The sequence below is a fragment of the Silurus meridionalis genome, chromosome 26 (genome assembly GCF_014805685.1).
Source record: "Silurus meridionalis isolate SWU-2019-XX chromosome 26, ASM1480568v1, whole genome shotgun sequence".
Taxonomy (NCBI): domain Eukaryota; kingdom Metazoa; phylum Chordata; class Actinopteri; order Siluriformes; family Siluridae; genus Silurus; species Silurus meridionalis.
The window spans coordinates 11,973,865-11,989,476 of record NC_060909.1 but is presented as its reverse complement, the minus strand read 5'-3'; the positions used below and the strand labels follow the sequence as shown (position 1 = coordinate 11,989,476).

The window sequence follows — 15,612 nt, the reverse complement described above, 5'->3', positions numbered from 1 at the left end:
GAAACACAGGATCAGGAAACTTTTCATGGATCACAGAAGCATCTTAAGATGCATGTTATGACTCATACATTATTTTCTCAGGTGCTCATTAGTCACAGAAGCTCTGACAGACTGAGAACAATGCCCTACGACAAGAGGCGATTTGAGGGATTTAAGAAACCCTTTGCTGTGCTGTTCGCTCACTGCGGTATTTTCTGTAGCAGCCACTACATCACTGTCACACCACAAGACCACCGAAAAATGGCCCCCACACTCCACAAGGGCCTAAGAATTATGAGTGGGCTATTTGTAACTACAAAGGAGCCTGTCAGATACATACTTAAGGTATGTACAGATGCACAATTGTACAAAACGCCTCTGCTCAACCTGGGTGTCTCAGTTGAGGCGTTTCACCTGATTCAGAGCTTTTGCTCTGGTTGCTACATTCAAAATGAAAGTTAGCAGTTAATGAAAAGTAATTTCTTTTTCTTTTTAAAGTTTATTTGACTAAGAATTGCAAAATTACCTATACAGTATCTTTATGTGTGGCATGGTAGTTTGTTACAATAGGAAGGTGCCTAATTTAATACTTTTCTTAGGTATTCTCACTAATTTAACACCTGACAGAAATCCCAACTGATTGTAACAATGGATATATATACAGCATATATAAAGTATGTGTGTCAATGTAGTTAGCAAACTACATTTGTGGAACATACAGTGTGGATGTATTACTAGCAAACATCAGCTGGTTAGATTTGCCCAGATTCTCTATAGGTACAGACGAAATTATGAAGCAGTGATGTTTTTACTGTAGAAAGTACTGATGATAACATAGAATAGTAAGCTAGTTAGCAATTACTAGCTACAAATTTGAGTGGTTCTTTTTCTAACTTCGCTTAGTGTTTCAAATGTAAATCGCTTTGGGTATGGCCAACTACAGAATCTCCTATAACACCACGTCTGTCTTTGACAGACAGGTCGACCCCTTACAATGTCATTTTTGCTTTCTTCCCATGAGGGACTACATCAAGCTCTCTCAGCACCTCCAGTTGCTGCTGGTTTTCCCTTAACTGTTCAATGAGCGTGCTGTCATTGGATTCCGCCAACGCGAAATCAGCTGTATAGGATCTTGTTGAGTAACATCGCAAAATTCAGAATAGTGTCAGCATCAAGGCGAGCTATTCTCTTCTACCCATAGAGTAAAAGTAAACATGAATAACGTGTTGTGACGAGTCTTCTGATTACCTCGCACTAAGCCATATCAACTGTCATCCCCCACCAAAGGGAATAGGTCAAAGAGCAGGAAGTTGGCATCCTTCCCATTGCTTACATAACCACAAACATATATTCACTGCATGTCAATGCCTGTGAAATCTTTTAAAAGATGACTGAGAGTGGCGGTGGCTAAACAACCAGACCCATATCTGTCCTGTGCTGCAGCGGTGACTGCTGACCATCAGTCGTGAGCTACCAGGAGCTAGGCGGCCATGATGAGGCCGAACCCCCGGACATGCCACCTCTGTTTGAGAACCTTCTCACAAAGGATGTAGATATTTCACTGGGACAAAATATATGTGTGGTAAATGATCTTATTCTGCGCTCTTCCCACAGCGCAGTTCAGGGCTGCAGTCTTGTGAAAGGCTTGACTATGTCAGGTGAGAGAGTGTTATGACCAAACTCCTCTAGTCTTACATCTGGAGGCAGCACTCTCTCTTCCAGCGAAACCCAGCATGGCCGCAAGGGAACAGAAATATACAGGGGTCCTCTTTCAGCATGCACACTCAATTGGCACGCATGCACTGCCCAACCGTAGATGTTAAGCACCACTTCAATTTGCCATGAAACCACCCAGATTCAATGGGATGTTAGTCTCTATGGACAAGGGAAGTCGGCTCATGTCCTGACAGCTGAGATGAGCTCGCTTTAAAACAAACTAGTGATCAGAGTTGTGCCGAAGGAGGAAAGATGTCAGGGCTTTTATTCCCGTTACTTTGTGATTCCAAAGAGAGAGTGCACATCTCTATATCCTATCTTAGACTGGTGTATGTTAAACAAACACCTCAGACACCTAAACAACTTTTTGGTTTGTAACAATCGACTTGTCAGACGCGTATTTTTGCAGAAGTTTATATAAATATAAAGATTTGCATACCGAGGCACTTCTTATGAGTTTCAAATCATTCAGTTCGGACTGTCTCTAGCTTCAAGGGTTTTCAGCAAATGTGTGGAAGCTGCTCTATTCCCATTGAGAAACAATGGAATATGAATACTGCCTTACATAGACGATTATCTGATATGCTCTTTATCAAAAGAGAAAGCAACCACAGATGTAGAGAGTGTGGTAATGCATCTCTGAACTGGGGATCAGAATAAAGATGAAAAAGAGCCGCTTGGACCCCTCTCAATGCACAGAATATCTGGGGCTCATTACAGATTCCCTCTCCTATTGAGTCACACTGACAGAGAGGAGAATGACCGTTTCCAGACAGGGCGAGTGGTCCCATTTAGAGTGTGCTTAGGAATGCTGGGTTTAATGGCTTCAGTAATTTCGGTAGTATCTCTGGACTTCTCATGATGAGGGATTTTCAGCAATGGGTTGCGCATCTACGGCTGTGTTCCCGGCAATATCTCATTCAACCAGTGAGAATAATGCATGGTGTGTCAAAGCACACCGATATTGGAAAAGCCCTGTGACTCTCAGAACGGGGATTCCCTTGGGTGCGGTGTCATCGAGAGTTACTATGGCAACAGATGTGTCTAGGAAGGCTAGGAAGCAACTTTAATGTACAGAGATGTGAATAGCGTTTTGCCTCCACAGCAACTTTAATGTACAGAGATGTGAATAGCGTTTTGCCTCCACAGCTGATCCGCATGTATACAAACTACCTGGAATGGCTTACAGTGAATTTATCGCTGAAACAATTTCTGACCTTCATAAAGGGCCGGCATGTTATAGTGAAAACAGACAATATTAGAGTTGTTGCTTACATCAACTGGCAGGGGGTCACACACTCCCTTCGGTTGCATCAGTAGGCAAAAGGTTGCCCCAAGTGGTGAAGCAGATATGGCAGAGGTATAGCGAGGCTGCTGTAGATCTCTTCACCTTGCAGGAAAACGCTCAGTGTCCTCTGTATTTCTCTCTAAAGGACAAAGATGCACCATTGGGTGTGAATGCTTTAGGTTACCCATGGTCAGATGTCCTTCTATATGCACTACCTCTTCTGAGCTTAGTTTCTCCCACTCTAGTCAGGGTGAGCGAACTGGGACTGATACTGATAACTCCACGTCGCCATCTACGCACTGGTCGCCCTTCCTCCCCAAAGGGACCTCCTGTCTCAGGCGGCAGCAGAGATTTATCAACCGCACCCAGACAGGAAAGCTCTCTGGGCCTGGCCCGTGAAAGATGAAACTTGAGTGCAGCAGGTCTGCCCCATCAGTCATACACACTAGTCAGAGTGCCAGAGCTCATGCACTCGCATACTTTATAGCAATAAATGGTGAGTCTTTGAAGAATAGAGTGGTGAGTCATATTGTCCCTTTCAGTGGTTAGAAAGGGGCATATTATGATTTTACCAGGATTTGCTAGATAAAGGGAATTCTTTTTCTACTTTGAAAGTATATTTAGCAGCTATATATGCATGTCATGTCAGTTTTGGTAACAAGTCTGCAGGTTAATAAGTCATTTTATGATGAGAGCATGCCGTAAACCAATGTCCAGCCCCCACTGTGGGATCTGTCTATGGTCTAAGAGACCCTTTCACTACACCCTTTCGAGCCATTGAACGGCATAGGGTCAATTTTTCTTTCTTTTAAAACAGTGCTGCTTGTAGCTCTGGTGACAGCTAAGCATGTGAGTGAATTGCGAGCCCTGTCTGTCAGTATATCTTGTTTGCAGTTTGCTCCAGGACTCACAAGTTTCCTTTTGCCCTAATTCGGTTTTTGTACCTAAAGTGGTGATCTCTTCTTATAGAAGTCCAATTACAGAACTTACATTCTCCACCATCCTCCATTCTCTTCTCTGAATGATCAGCGGTTAAATTTGTTATGTCCAGTGCGGGTTCTTCATATGTATGTGATGAGAACAGCAGGCTTCTAGAAGAATAACCAGCTGTTTGGGTCTTGGGCTACTCCTCACAAGGGGAAGCCATTGTCACATCTGCGGCTGTCCCACTGGACTGTAGATGCCATATCCCTAGCATATAAATGCATCTGAGGGTTTCAGGGCCCACAAGGGGCATAGCGACATCATGGGCTCTATTTAGCGAAGTTTCTTTTCAGGATATTCCGTAGTTGGTCACGCCCAAAGCAATTTCCATTCTGAACCACCTTACTCTATTATTGGAGAACCTGGGATTATGTTAAGCAACCCGTTGTTACATTCTATTGTGTAAAGGAAATGTTGTAGAAGCTCAAGAACTTTAGGTGAATTTTTCACTAACAGAAGTAGGGTTGCTTCTTGTACTTAATACAAGAAGCAATCTAATACAAGATTGGTCAAATATAATATTTTCCTCATCCTTAGTTTTTCCTCCTTCTCATCATCAGATTTACAAACTGACTGTAATTACAATTACAACTGGATTTTTTTACGAGTTCGACCAAGTTGAGAAACATTAATGTTTTTCCTTCTCGGCTCATAAACTCGGTCAGAGCCATCAGAACATCACAAGAGCGAGCCGTCCATGTGGAATCTACTCTTCGAAGCGGTCAACATATGTTGTTATCCTGCAAGCTCCTAAAACTGAAACAGCCCAGATGTCCATCTGTGACGAATAGCTACTTTTCTCTCCCTCACACACACACTGACAGACACAGTGGGAGGCAGCATCGCATAACTGGCTTTAAGGGGAATCCCACACGTTAACACGTCGGCCTGAGGCAGCCGATCCTACACTGGATAAACACAGCTGAAGTGCTGCAAAGACAACACACAAACACATACACACTTCTGTCCACACCTCATACATTCACACACACACACACAAACACAGACTCTCTCTTTCACAGTCAGGAGGTGAGAGATGAGTCAAGGGACATCAGAAAAAACATAGAATATCCGCAACTTTACTCAAATCCACAGAGATTGTAAATGTGAACCACTGTAAATACATAGATTCATTATGGAATAATGAATGGAGTTATGAAATAATAATCATCAATAAAGTAGTGTGATGAAGTGGAGTTACATTTACCACAGCATAGTTAATTATTTCCTGTAACAGGGAAGGTTCACAAGTGTTTTATTTCTCTTTTACCACCACAATTATAAACGTCCATGCAAACCGACTTGTTGCAGTGTGTGGGGCAGGGGTCATCAACAGTGTTGTGCTCATTACTAAAAAATAGTAACTAGTTACAGTTACTCATTACTTCATTCAAAAAGTAACTCAGTTACTTTGTTGATTACTTACACCAAAAAAGTAATGCGTTACTGTTAAAAGTAACTTTTTAGTTACTTTTTTAAAGAACATTCTTTAATGTTCCCATTAATGCCCTTTTATGCGTTATGTTCTATACAAACACAAAACTGACTTAAACACAAAGTAATTTTTAAACACTATTTTATTATTAATACTATTTTATATTTTATTTTATAAGTCAGACCAGCACAAACTGAAAATATCACAAGGATTTCTGAAATAAAAAACAAAACAAGCTGAATAATATATTCAGAATCAAAACTAAAGTGGCTTCTGCTGTTGTGTTGAGCCCTTAAAAAAGTTTCTTTCCCAGCTAAAGTATGAAAACTATCAACAATGTACAACAGAACACCGGGTTAGCTTCTAGCTACTAGCTTCTAGCATGGGTTTCTGGAGGAGATTCAACAGATTGGAGTTGCTGTTTATCACAGTAGATACGACCTTCAAACCAGAAAGACACAGCTTACATTTGACTTGAAAGTTTTTGCATTTATGCTCAACTAAAGTGAAATAATGAGCATATTTCCACTTTGAGAAAATCGTCTTGCTCTCGCCTCGACTCGACATTACTGCCGCACAGACCTGAATAAACGGAGACACACCCACAGTGCGTCTTCTTCGTGTTTACAGTGGTTCATCCACCAATCCTACAATGCGTCTCTGCTGTAAACAGGTCACTTCAGCCGAAATTCATTCATTTAAAAAAGTAACGGGTAACGCACCATACGGTAACGGTAACGAAGTTACTTTATTTTTAAAAGTAACGCGTTACAGTATTAGTTACTGTCAAAAGTAACGTGTTGCTGGTAACGTGTTACAGCCCAACACTGGTCACCAACGTGGTCCCCGGTCCTTTTCTAAAAATGTCTGTTTCATACTTCCTACTAAATCATTGTTGATAATTATAATGAGAAATCATTACATGATTAGTGTCTTTACATAAATATCATTAATTATTAATACTAACATATAATAAAAGGTAAATTGATAATATTTGTTATTTCAGATCAAATTGAAAACTGTGTGTATCAAACTGGTAGGCCTTCACATTAATCGGTACCCAAGAAGTAGCTCTCAGTTTTAAAAAGGTTGGTGACCCCTGGTGTGGGGTATAGTCTAAGCACTGCCAAGAAGACCTTCCACTTCTGCAACCTCTAAAACAATGCTGGCAGCACTTATGCGTCTGTTTTTCCAAAAGCCAGATCCTGCACCTGACGCACAGCACGACGACTCAACTTTTTGATCGACTTTTTCGAGGCCTGTTTCAAATGAAACCCATCTTGGAAAACCTCTGTCTGACCCTGGCCACTGTACTGTAACTTAGTTTCAGGACGTTACCTATCTTCTAATAGCCGAGGCCAACTTTGAAGAGAGCAACAATTTTAATTCATAAATCCTCAAAAAGATCTTGCCATGTTGACATCTAGTGATCAGTATTAGAGAATTGTACTCAAAGCACAAATTTAAATGCTTTAAAACAAGATACACAAATTTGTATGATCCTGTCAAGCAGACAAAAACATGAACATAAAGAATAGGACATGTGGCTTTGCATGGTTACATGTACAGCTGTTATCACTTAGGATGTACTCACTTTTGTTGCCAGCTATTTTGACAATAATTGCTGTATGTTGAGTTATTTTCAGAAGACTATAAATCTATACTGTTATACAAGCTGCACATTACTCTAAAATGTATAATATAAGTTTCATTTCTAAGATACAAAAAAGCTCAAATATGAGGTGTGTACTGTGTATATACACTTTATTGACAAAAGTATTGGGTCACCTGACCCTTTATGTGGTTATTTTCCAAACTGTTACCACAATGCAGGAGGCACTCAATTGTACAGGACATCTTTAGATGCGATATAATAAAATTGTTTATTCACTTGAACTTGGAAACCCAAACCTGTTATAAAGCTCTGATCTCATCCCTACTGAACACCTTTGGGAAGAATTGGAATGCTGTCTGCACCCCAGGCCTGCTCATCTCACCTGCACCAGTACATGCTTTTTGTAATACCCTTGTGGCTGACGAACACAAATATCCATAAACACACTCCAAAATCTAGTGGAACATCTTCCCAGAAGAGTGGAGGGAATTATAAGAGCAAATTGGGACTAAATGTGGAATGCAATGCTCAAAAAATCACATGACCAGGTGACTCAATACTTTTGGAAATATATATACATATAAAAGAGCGAATGACACAGAACACAGAACAGAATGACTCCATAGTGTTTGTCAGTGGACTGAGAGCGTCTCTAGATGGTTTTCTTTTCTCAGCCTGTCAAAACTCGCCTGTTCATGCAGGATTGGCCGAATCAAGCAAGAAGGCGGGAGTGTACCTGTCACCTGGTGAACCGAAGCATGAAAGTTCAAAGCAGAGTTTTTCTGAAACAGACAGAAGAACTGCATTTGAAGAAAGAAAAAAAGACTGACCTCAACGTTCAAGTTTTCTCAACCATAGGGCAGGAAAGAGCAAAACCCAATTGACATGCTTGTGCAGCACAGAGAAGCAGTGTTTCTGTTTGGTTGGTTGGTTTTTGCCAGGTGAAAGAGGAACAGAAATCCACCTTTCAATTCAGGTTTCATCCCGCTGTCAGAGATAAGAGCCAAAACAAGCGGCGTCCTCTGCCGAGATGTAATTAAAAACTCTTCTTTAAATAATGAGGGATTTGCAATAGCAAATCCTCCTGCTCCTGCTCTGCAGGCTCCTGCAAGCCTGCTCTCCATTTTCATAACAAAACCCGTCTCCATCTGCCGTCCTGCATCTCCGTGTCAGAACAGTTCAGTCTCTACTGCTCTTAAGATTACTATTAACCCAGACAAATTCATTCTGGTACTATACTATACTATACTATACTATACTATACTATACTATACTATACTATACTGTACTATTCTATTCTATACAATGTCATGTAATGAATGGAAAGCTGATGCAAGCACAAATATATATTAATCACATGCACACATGCAAAACAAACACAATGGAACCAAAACGCCAAATAAACAAAAAAACTATGAGCAAAACCTGAAATGTGGAACAAAAGTACAAAGTTAAGCATGAAAAGTAGCCAGGGAGAGATGTACAAGACATGAGACACAAAGAGTGATTCTATATACAAGTGTTATTTAACCGGAACTCTCATTCAGGTGCACTAGCAGGCATGTGACACATGCTGTGCATTGGCTGATTGGAAAAGTTATCCTGGCCCACCTCTAGTGTGCGGTTCCCGCAACTCAAACGTCCCTTCTAGGTGCTGGGTAGTCGAAGGCATGATTCTCTGCTCTGCATGAGTCTGCATGTACCCAAGATGGAGCTAAGGGGGAGCAAAACATCCTCAACACAACAAGGAAGCTTAACGGTGTCCTCAGCTGAGCTTAATGGCGTAGCAACATCAATGATGTAAAGCTGGAAAGTGTAGTGACGTTCAGGGTGGGGTCATACAGATGGATGTTCATGATAAGGTTAGGACCTGTACTGGTGCCCTCTGCATTTTTTGTAAAGCATTGTGACATACTCTGCATGCCAGGAAGGCTGAGATACTTCCTTCAAGGCCAACGTGACTTTTTCAGTAGGACAAGAAGGATGAGCAATGTTCTCTTTAGAGCAGGGAGAAATGGTGACATCTTTGGCTGGACAGAATGGCTGAGAAATGTTCTCCTCAAAGCAAGAAGGCATCAATGAGATGAACAAAAGACAAAAGGTGAGTCAGTATATACACGTGTTAATTTACTGGCTACGTGATTCAGGTGCACGAAGAGATATGACGTGACAAATAATGATATTAATATGTAATGTAATAATATCATATTGCATTGTTCTGGGGACCCTTGTACTAATGTTTGTTTCTATACTAACCTTTTATTCACAAAGGTTACAAAAACTGTTTATATGGTAAAGTATTCTGTAAGGAGTAGTTTATACTAGAAATCTGCAGTGTCGGAACTTTGAAGGAAGTAACCCAAACCTGTTATAAAGCAAAGTTATAACAAAGTTATTTTATGTTCTCTGGCATCTGTATTACAGAAGATTTTGCATTGTTGTTTCTTGACAAACCGGATAATATAATTGAGAATAGGAGCTTTTTTTCGAGGATGTTCCATAAGGTTTACTGTAACTCTAAATGATAATAAAGTATCACATGTCCTTCTTGAATAAAAATACATATAATTGTGGTAAATGAAGAATAAATCAGTTCAAGACATGCCTCTATAATAAACTAGTCAAATTTCATGTGGCACCAGCAACCCTTTATCCCATTGTTTAATATGTAACAATAACAGCAGAACATACAGTGTTTATCTGTTACACAGTATTTTTATTTTTTTTCAGAGTTTAAAAAGATAAAGATTAGTACTGCTCAAAAAAACTAAACATCACCAGTCGGTAATCAGCATGTAAAGTGTGAACAGAGCAAAGAGAACTGAGTTCTGTCACCTTTTTGTTCAAATTTCTCAACAGCTCTCATCCTCTTTCTCTCGTTTCTCAACATCCCGCCTAGCTCGATGGCGAGAATGACCCCTCGTTTGTACCTAATCCACAACCTCTCATCAAGAGGAGATGAAAACGACACAGAGGAGTTAAACTCCAACATCCTTTCATTTCAGAGAGAGCAAGAAAAGAAGAAAGAGAACATGGGAAAGAGGAGGAGAGAAACAGAGAGTGAAAACAAAGAGATAGAGAAAGATGGCAAAAGCAATATAAACTGTAAGAAAGAGAGAAAATGAGTGCAATAAGAGAGTGGGTGTAAGAAAGACCAAAGGAAGATGGAGACAAAAAAGGAGTGATAAAAAGAGACAGAGGTAGGACACAATTTAGAAGACTGATGGGTAACAGAGAGATGCATTAAAGAGTGGTAGAGACAAAGCATTGTTTTTCGTCTCCTTTCTCTCTCGTTCAATGTGATCCTTAACAATATTAATTCTAATCCATCTGTGTTTGTCATTAGCGCAGCAATTTGCACAATTCACCAGTGAAGATACTATAAGCCTGCACCGCAGTGTGTGTGTGAGAGAGTGAAAGAGAGAGAGAGAGAGAGAGAGAGAGAGAGAGAGAGAGAGAGAGAGCAAGTGCATGTGAATAGAGTGAGGCAAGTCTTTGATCTGCACCATCCTTTACACACACACTTAGTTCAGTGTCCGAGTGTCCTTTCACATCAGTGTTCAAAGTGCACCTAGAAAAAAATTAAGCTCTGGGACCCTGTCTGTCTCTCTGCCTGTCTCTCTCTGTCTGTCTTTTTTCCCTCCCTTTCTCTCTCTCCCTGCCTGTGTCTCTCAATCTCTGTCTGACAGGGGCCCAGCCTCCGTGTCTCTTGTTCTGTCTGTCTCACTTTGCCGAAACACTCTGAACACTCACACGCCATAAATATACACAAAAAGGAAAAAATACATGCACATTGTATGAACCCAAACACATGGAATAACTACATGCATATAGTAAATACATACGCACACATAAATATATATATAGTATAAATACACACAATACAAATACACACACCTTATAAATACTCAGATACTATAAAAATATACATAGGACAAAACACACATAGTATACTCAAAGACTCAAAGTGTAAATATGATTGCAGCATAAATACACACAAATACACACACACAGTAATAATACAGTTTCACTGTATACACTCACTATTCACTTAATCAGGAACACCTGTACAGTTAGTTAATTATTAAGCCAATCAAGTAGCAGCAGCAGCACAATGGAGAACATCAGTTGATATAAAAGCGTGAGCTCTGTCACTTTAACTGTGGTATTGTGTAGGTGTTAGATAGATTGAGTTTTTCAGAAACTCCTGGGATTTCAGAAACTCCTCACACAAAGCACTAACATTGAGTGAGAGACAGTTCTGTGGGAGGAAAAGCCGTGTTGATGAGAAAAAGTAATGTGCCCGTGATAGTTTGAGATTCCTGGTTTTGGCTGCCAGGAGTGGATCCAGATTTGGGTTTTCTGAGCTGCTTTTCTGCTCTTCATTTTTGTAAAGACTGATTTTTCGAGTAACGATAGCCTTCCTGTCAGATGAGTCTGGTTAATCTCTTCTGATCCTTGTCATCAACAAGGCTCTTCCATCTGCAGACCCCCTGCACTCAGGATGTTTTCGGTTTTTCACACCATTCTCTGTAACTCTAGAGACTGTTGTGTCCCAGGAGCCCAGTAGCTTCTAAAATACTCCCATCTGGCACCATCATCCATGCCATGGTGAAAGTCACACTTCACACAGATTCACACTTCACACTTTTTCTTCATTCCAATGTTTTAGGTGGACATTACCTGAAGCTCTTGACCTGTACCTGCATGATATTATGCCCTGCGCTGCAAACACGATTGGCTGATTAGAAAACTGCATAGATGAGCAGGGGTACAGGTGTACCTATAAGTTTTGCGTATATTTATAGACACATAGTATTAAACATATTGTCTGCAACCACACACAGTGTAAATACACACTTATACATGCAGTGTATGAATACTAACACTGTATAAATATGCAGACAAAGTAATACACTGACACACACTCACCATTATACACTTTTATACACACACTGCCATACACACTGTGTAAATAAACAAAGTATAAATACACAGCAATACACTGCCCATAGTATAAACTCATTATGCACACACACACACACACACACACACACACACACACACACACACACACACAGTAGGAATACACTCACAGTATAAACATACACCCACAGTAATACATGCTACTATAGACACACAGTCTGAATACACAGTAATACAGAGCTCCCTACACACACTATCACACACAGAGCAATACCACACACAGTAATACTAAAATAGTCACACACACACACACACACACACACACACACACACACACACACACACACACACACAAAAAACAATATACACTGTCCTCTATACAAAGTGCCATACATGCAGAGTATAATACTCAGTGTCAATACAGAGCCACTGTGATTCACACTTTAAATACACACACACACACACACACACACACACACACACACATAAAATGCACACCGCCCAAGTCAAAATACACACACATGCTGCCACAGACAAATCATAGAGATGCACTGTCCTTTATACACAGTGCCATAAATGCAGAGTATGACAACACTAAAAATATCAATACACAGCCACTGTGATTCACACTTTAGACACCACACACACACACACACACACACACACATGCTGCCACAGGCAAATCATAGAGATGCACACTGTCTCACACACAAACACAGTATATAAACATGTACACAGCAATAGACAAACATTATAAATGAACACAGCATTACACACAGTATAAGTACACACCCACAGTAATACACACTGCAATGTGCATATGTTCATACAGTACAAATATACACCACAATAATACACACGACCCGACACACACACAGCAAGGAGCAGTAGTGTTTAACGAGGATAATCAGATGAGGTGTAGGTACTCACCAGTCCTGTGCAGGTGGAAACAGCTGCAGTAGACCCTGTGTGGTTCCTCACGCTGCCCTGATAGAGACAGTTACCTACATCAGGATCGATGTGTGTGACCTTGACTCCGCCCTCACTCAGAGTCTGTACCGTAAACTCCTCAGCGATCACGGCTGCAGGCCGTAAGTCCAGGTGTAACTCCTTCCCAAACGCAGAGAAATGGTAGTGCACATGACCTACACCTTCTTCTAGCGACCTTCGGCTTCTGTGCCTCAACCTTGACAAGTTGTGTGTAATGTAGTTTCCATGAGAGTCGACCTCCACCGGGGTGAAGAACATGTAGTCTGGGAGGAACAGAAGGAGGAGGAGACAACATATGAACACATGAACATATACTGTATATGATCTTAAGGTCCAGAAACATAAGCAAAGATGGAAACTTGGGGAACATCTTCAAGTGATTAATTCATCTAAAAACAGCAGTTTACTATTTACCCTGGTTTTACCTACTGAAGAAAAAGAGGTTATACAATTTTATTTGTATTTAAGTGGCTAATATTTTTAATGCCTATAAGTTTATCCCTAATGAGCGACCCAGTGGCGAAAGCCACAAGGAAAAACTCCCTGAGATGGTATGAGGAAAATACCTTCAGAAAACCCAGAGATAAAAAAGAACCCATCCTCATCTGGATGGCACAGAGTGTCAATTCATTATAATTTTTTCAATCAGTCGATTAGTATTTTTTATTTTCCCAATAACCTCAGATCCCAGCATTGCAGTGGATCAATTTGTTTTATGTTTATGTGGATACACAATAACCTTTCTCAAGTTTATTTTCCCACACAATTCCCATCCAACCCCAGCACGCCATTCCGTCTCCTTCACCGCCGAAGCCACGTGGCCGTGTCGAGGTGTAAAAGCATTACACCTTTAACTTTTACAGACTCTACAAGACTCTACAAGAAAATTAGAGGGTGAGCATATGCTGAACGAGTCTGATCTCCAAGAGGGGGAGGATCCTGACTCTCTTAACACATGTCACATAGTTCTGCTCAAGAGAGGAATGAATGAAGCAAAGTAAAGAACAAAACGTAACACTGGTTCTTAAAAGCAACAAAACACATGCAATGTTCATATAATAATAAATAAATAAAAACATAATAATGAGACACTGACCGTGATTGAGGCCACTGGTGGATGAAGCTGAGACAGATGACATGGACAGACACAGCTGCAGAGTCTGTGAACACACACAAACACACACACGTTTGTCTTACTGTCCTTCTAAGAATCTTTTATTGACATAATAATTCGTATAGATAGTTAGTGCTATGCAACAATCTAACCTGAACACTGAAAAGACAAAGAGAGAGAGTGAGAAGAGAGAGAGAGAGAGAGAGAGAGAGAGAGAGAGAGAGAGAGATGCACTTCATGCACTCTTAGAGGTAAATATTCTCAAATTTCTGCAGTTCTTCCATTCCAGGATCACCTTAAATGTCTCTGCAAAAACCATCTAGAGCCATCAACCACCTATAGAACCTCTCTAGACCTTCATTTCTAACTCTATCAAAGTTTGCATGAGTCGTCTAAACTCCAGAACGAGTCATCATGCACCAAAGTGAACCCGAACCAGAGTACCAAGAAAAGTTTGCGCTTGCGCGTGCCACCTGCCTTCAGAACGCTCCCGAGCCACAGCACGCGCGCAGGTGAGGAAACTCCATAGGTGAAAATGAAAGAAAAGCAGAACGTGATGAGGAAGAGGAGGAGATGATGAAGGAGCTCCATGCTTGCTTGATTTTTTTCTCCTCACTTTTTATTTGCGCGCTCTGCAAAGCGGAGAGAAGGATCGGCGCCGGTCCGCGCGCATTGCTGCGAGCTGCACAGGACAGGTACTAGAGCGCGCACGCTCCTGCGCTCTCTCTCTCTCTCTCTCTCTCTCTCTCTCTTTTTCTCTTGCTCTCTCTTTTTTCACAGCTCGCGCTCTCCGCAGGGGAGGTTTCAGCCCCGGTCGGGTTGTGGGCCGGCTCGCGCAGATCTGCCCCTGGTACACACTGCTATAAAGCAGGCGCACGAGAACCGGCCTGAGTATCCAATCAGAGGAGAGGATTAGGCAAGATATTTAGCATGCGTTAGATGTCGGTTTCTATTCCAATCTATGGACAATGAATTAAATGCATTCAGGTTTTATGCACCAATGTATATTTTCGACCAATATATTGTTTTTAATTAAAGTTTCAGAATCACAACAGTGTCAGACTAGGTAATGAGTCAAATAAAACCTTTATTTATTTGTTTGTTTGCAATGTTTATTGAACACAGGTGGCACATTAAGTATAAGGCAGCAGTGAAAGTGTTACTGATGATGATGATGATGATGATGATGATGAGCAGACAAACCTCTGCTTCAGTTGTTAAGATTTTATAATTAGTTGTAAGAATGTAGAATTGCATGGATAAAATAAAATAATAGATTATCTATTACCTGAATCATTAAAAAAATAATATTAATAATCATAATAATCATAATATTCATAATAATCATAATATTTGCAAAATAGCAATATATATTTTTGTATAAATTCTGCAGCAGGAGGAACTGAGTTCACTAACATTTATTTAGGAATTCTTTTTAGCATCTTATATTTAATAAACTCACTATTTATCCATGACAGCTTTTATCATGTATACTCCCACCCCCAAGTTCTGAAACTGTGATTAGTTTCCTGTCCTTACACTGAACATACTGTATCTCTCACAGG

General features: G+C 40.6%; 1 protein-coding gene across 2 annotated transcripts in view; it reads right to left on the bottom strand.

Moving 5' to 3' along the window:
- Window positions 1–14,897, bottom strand: part of adamts18 (ADAM metallopeptidase with thrombospondin type 1 motif, 18) — a 58,298-nt gene extending 43,401 nt beyond the window's left edge. Inside the window, exons 1-3 of one of the 2 annotated variants that reach the window (XM_046840981.1) lie at window positions 14,525–14,897; window positions 14,030–14,093; window positions 12,874–13,196 (exon numbers count right to left, since the gene is read on the bottom strand). In XM_046840981.1, coding sequence (XP_046696937.1) covers window positions 12,874–13,196; window positions 14,030–14,093; window positions 14,525–14,638 — 501 coding nt within the window. In that variant the 5' untranslated portion in view covers window positions 14,639–14,897. The remainder of the gene's footprint in view (window positions 1–12,873; window positions 13,197–14,029; window positions 14,094–14,524) is intronic. The other variant, XM_046840982.1, reaches the window with a different exon arrangement.
- Window positions 14,898–15,612: the final 715 nt, after the last annotated feature.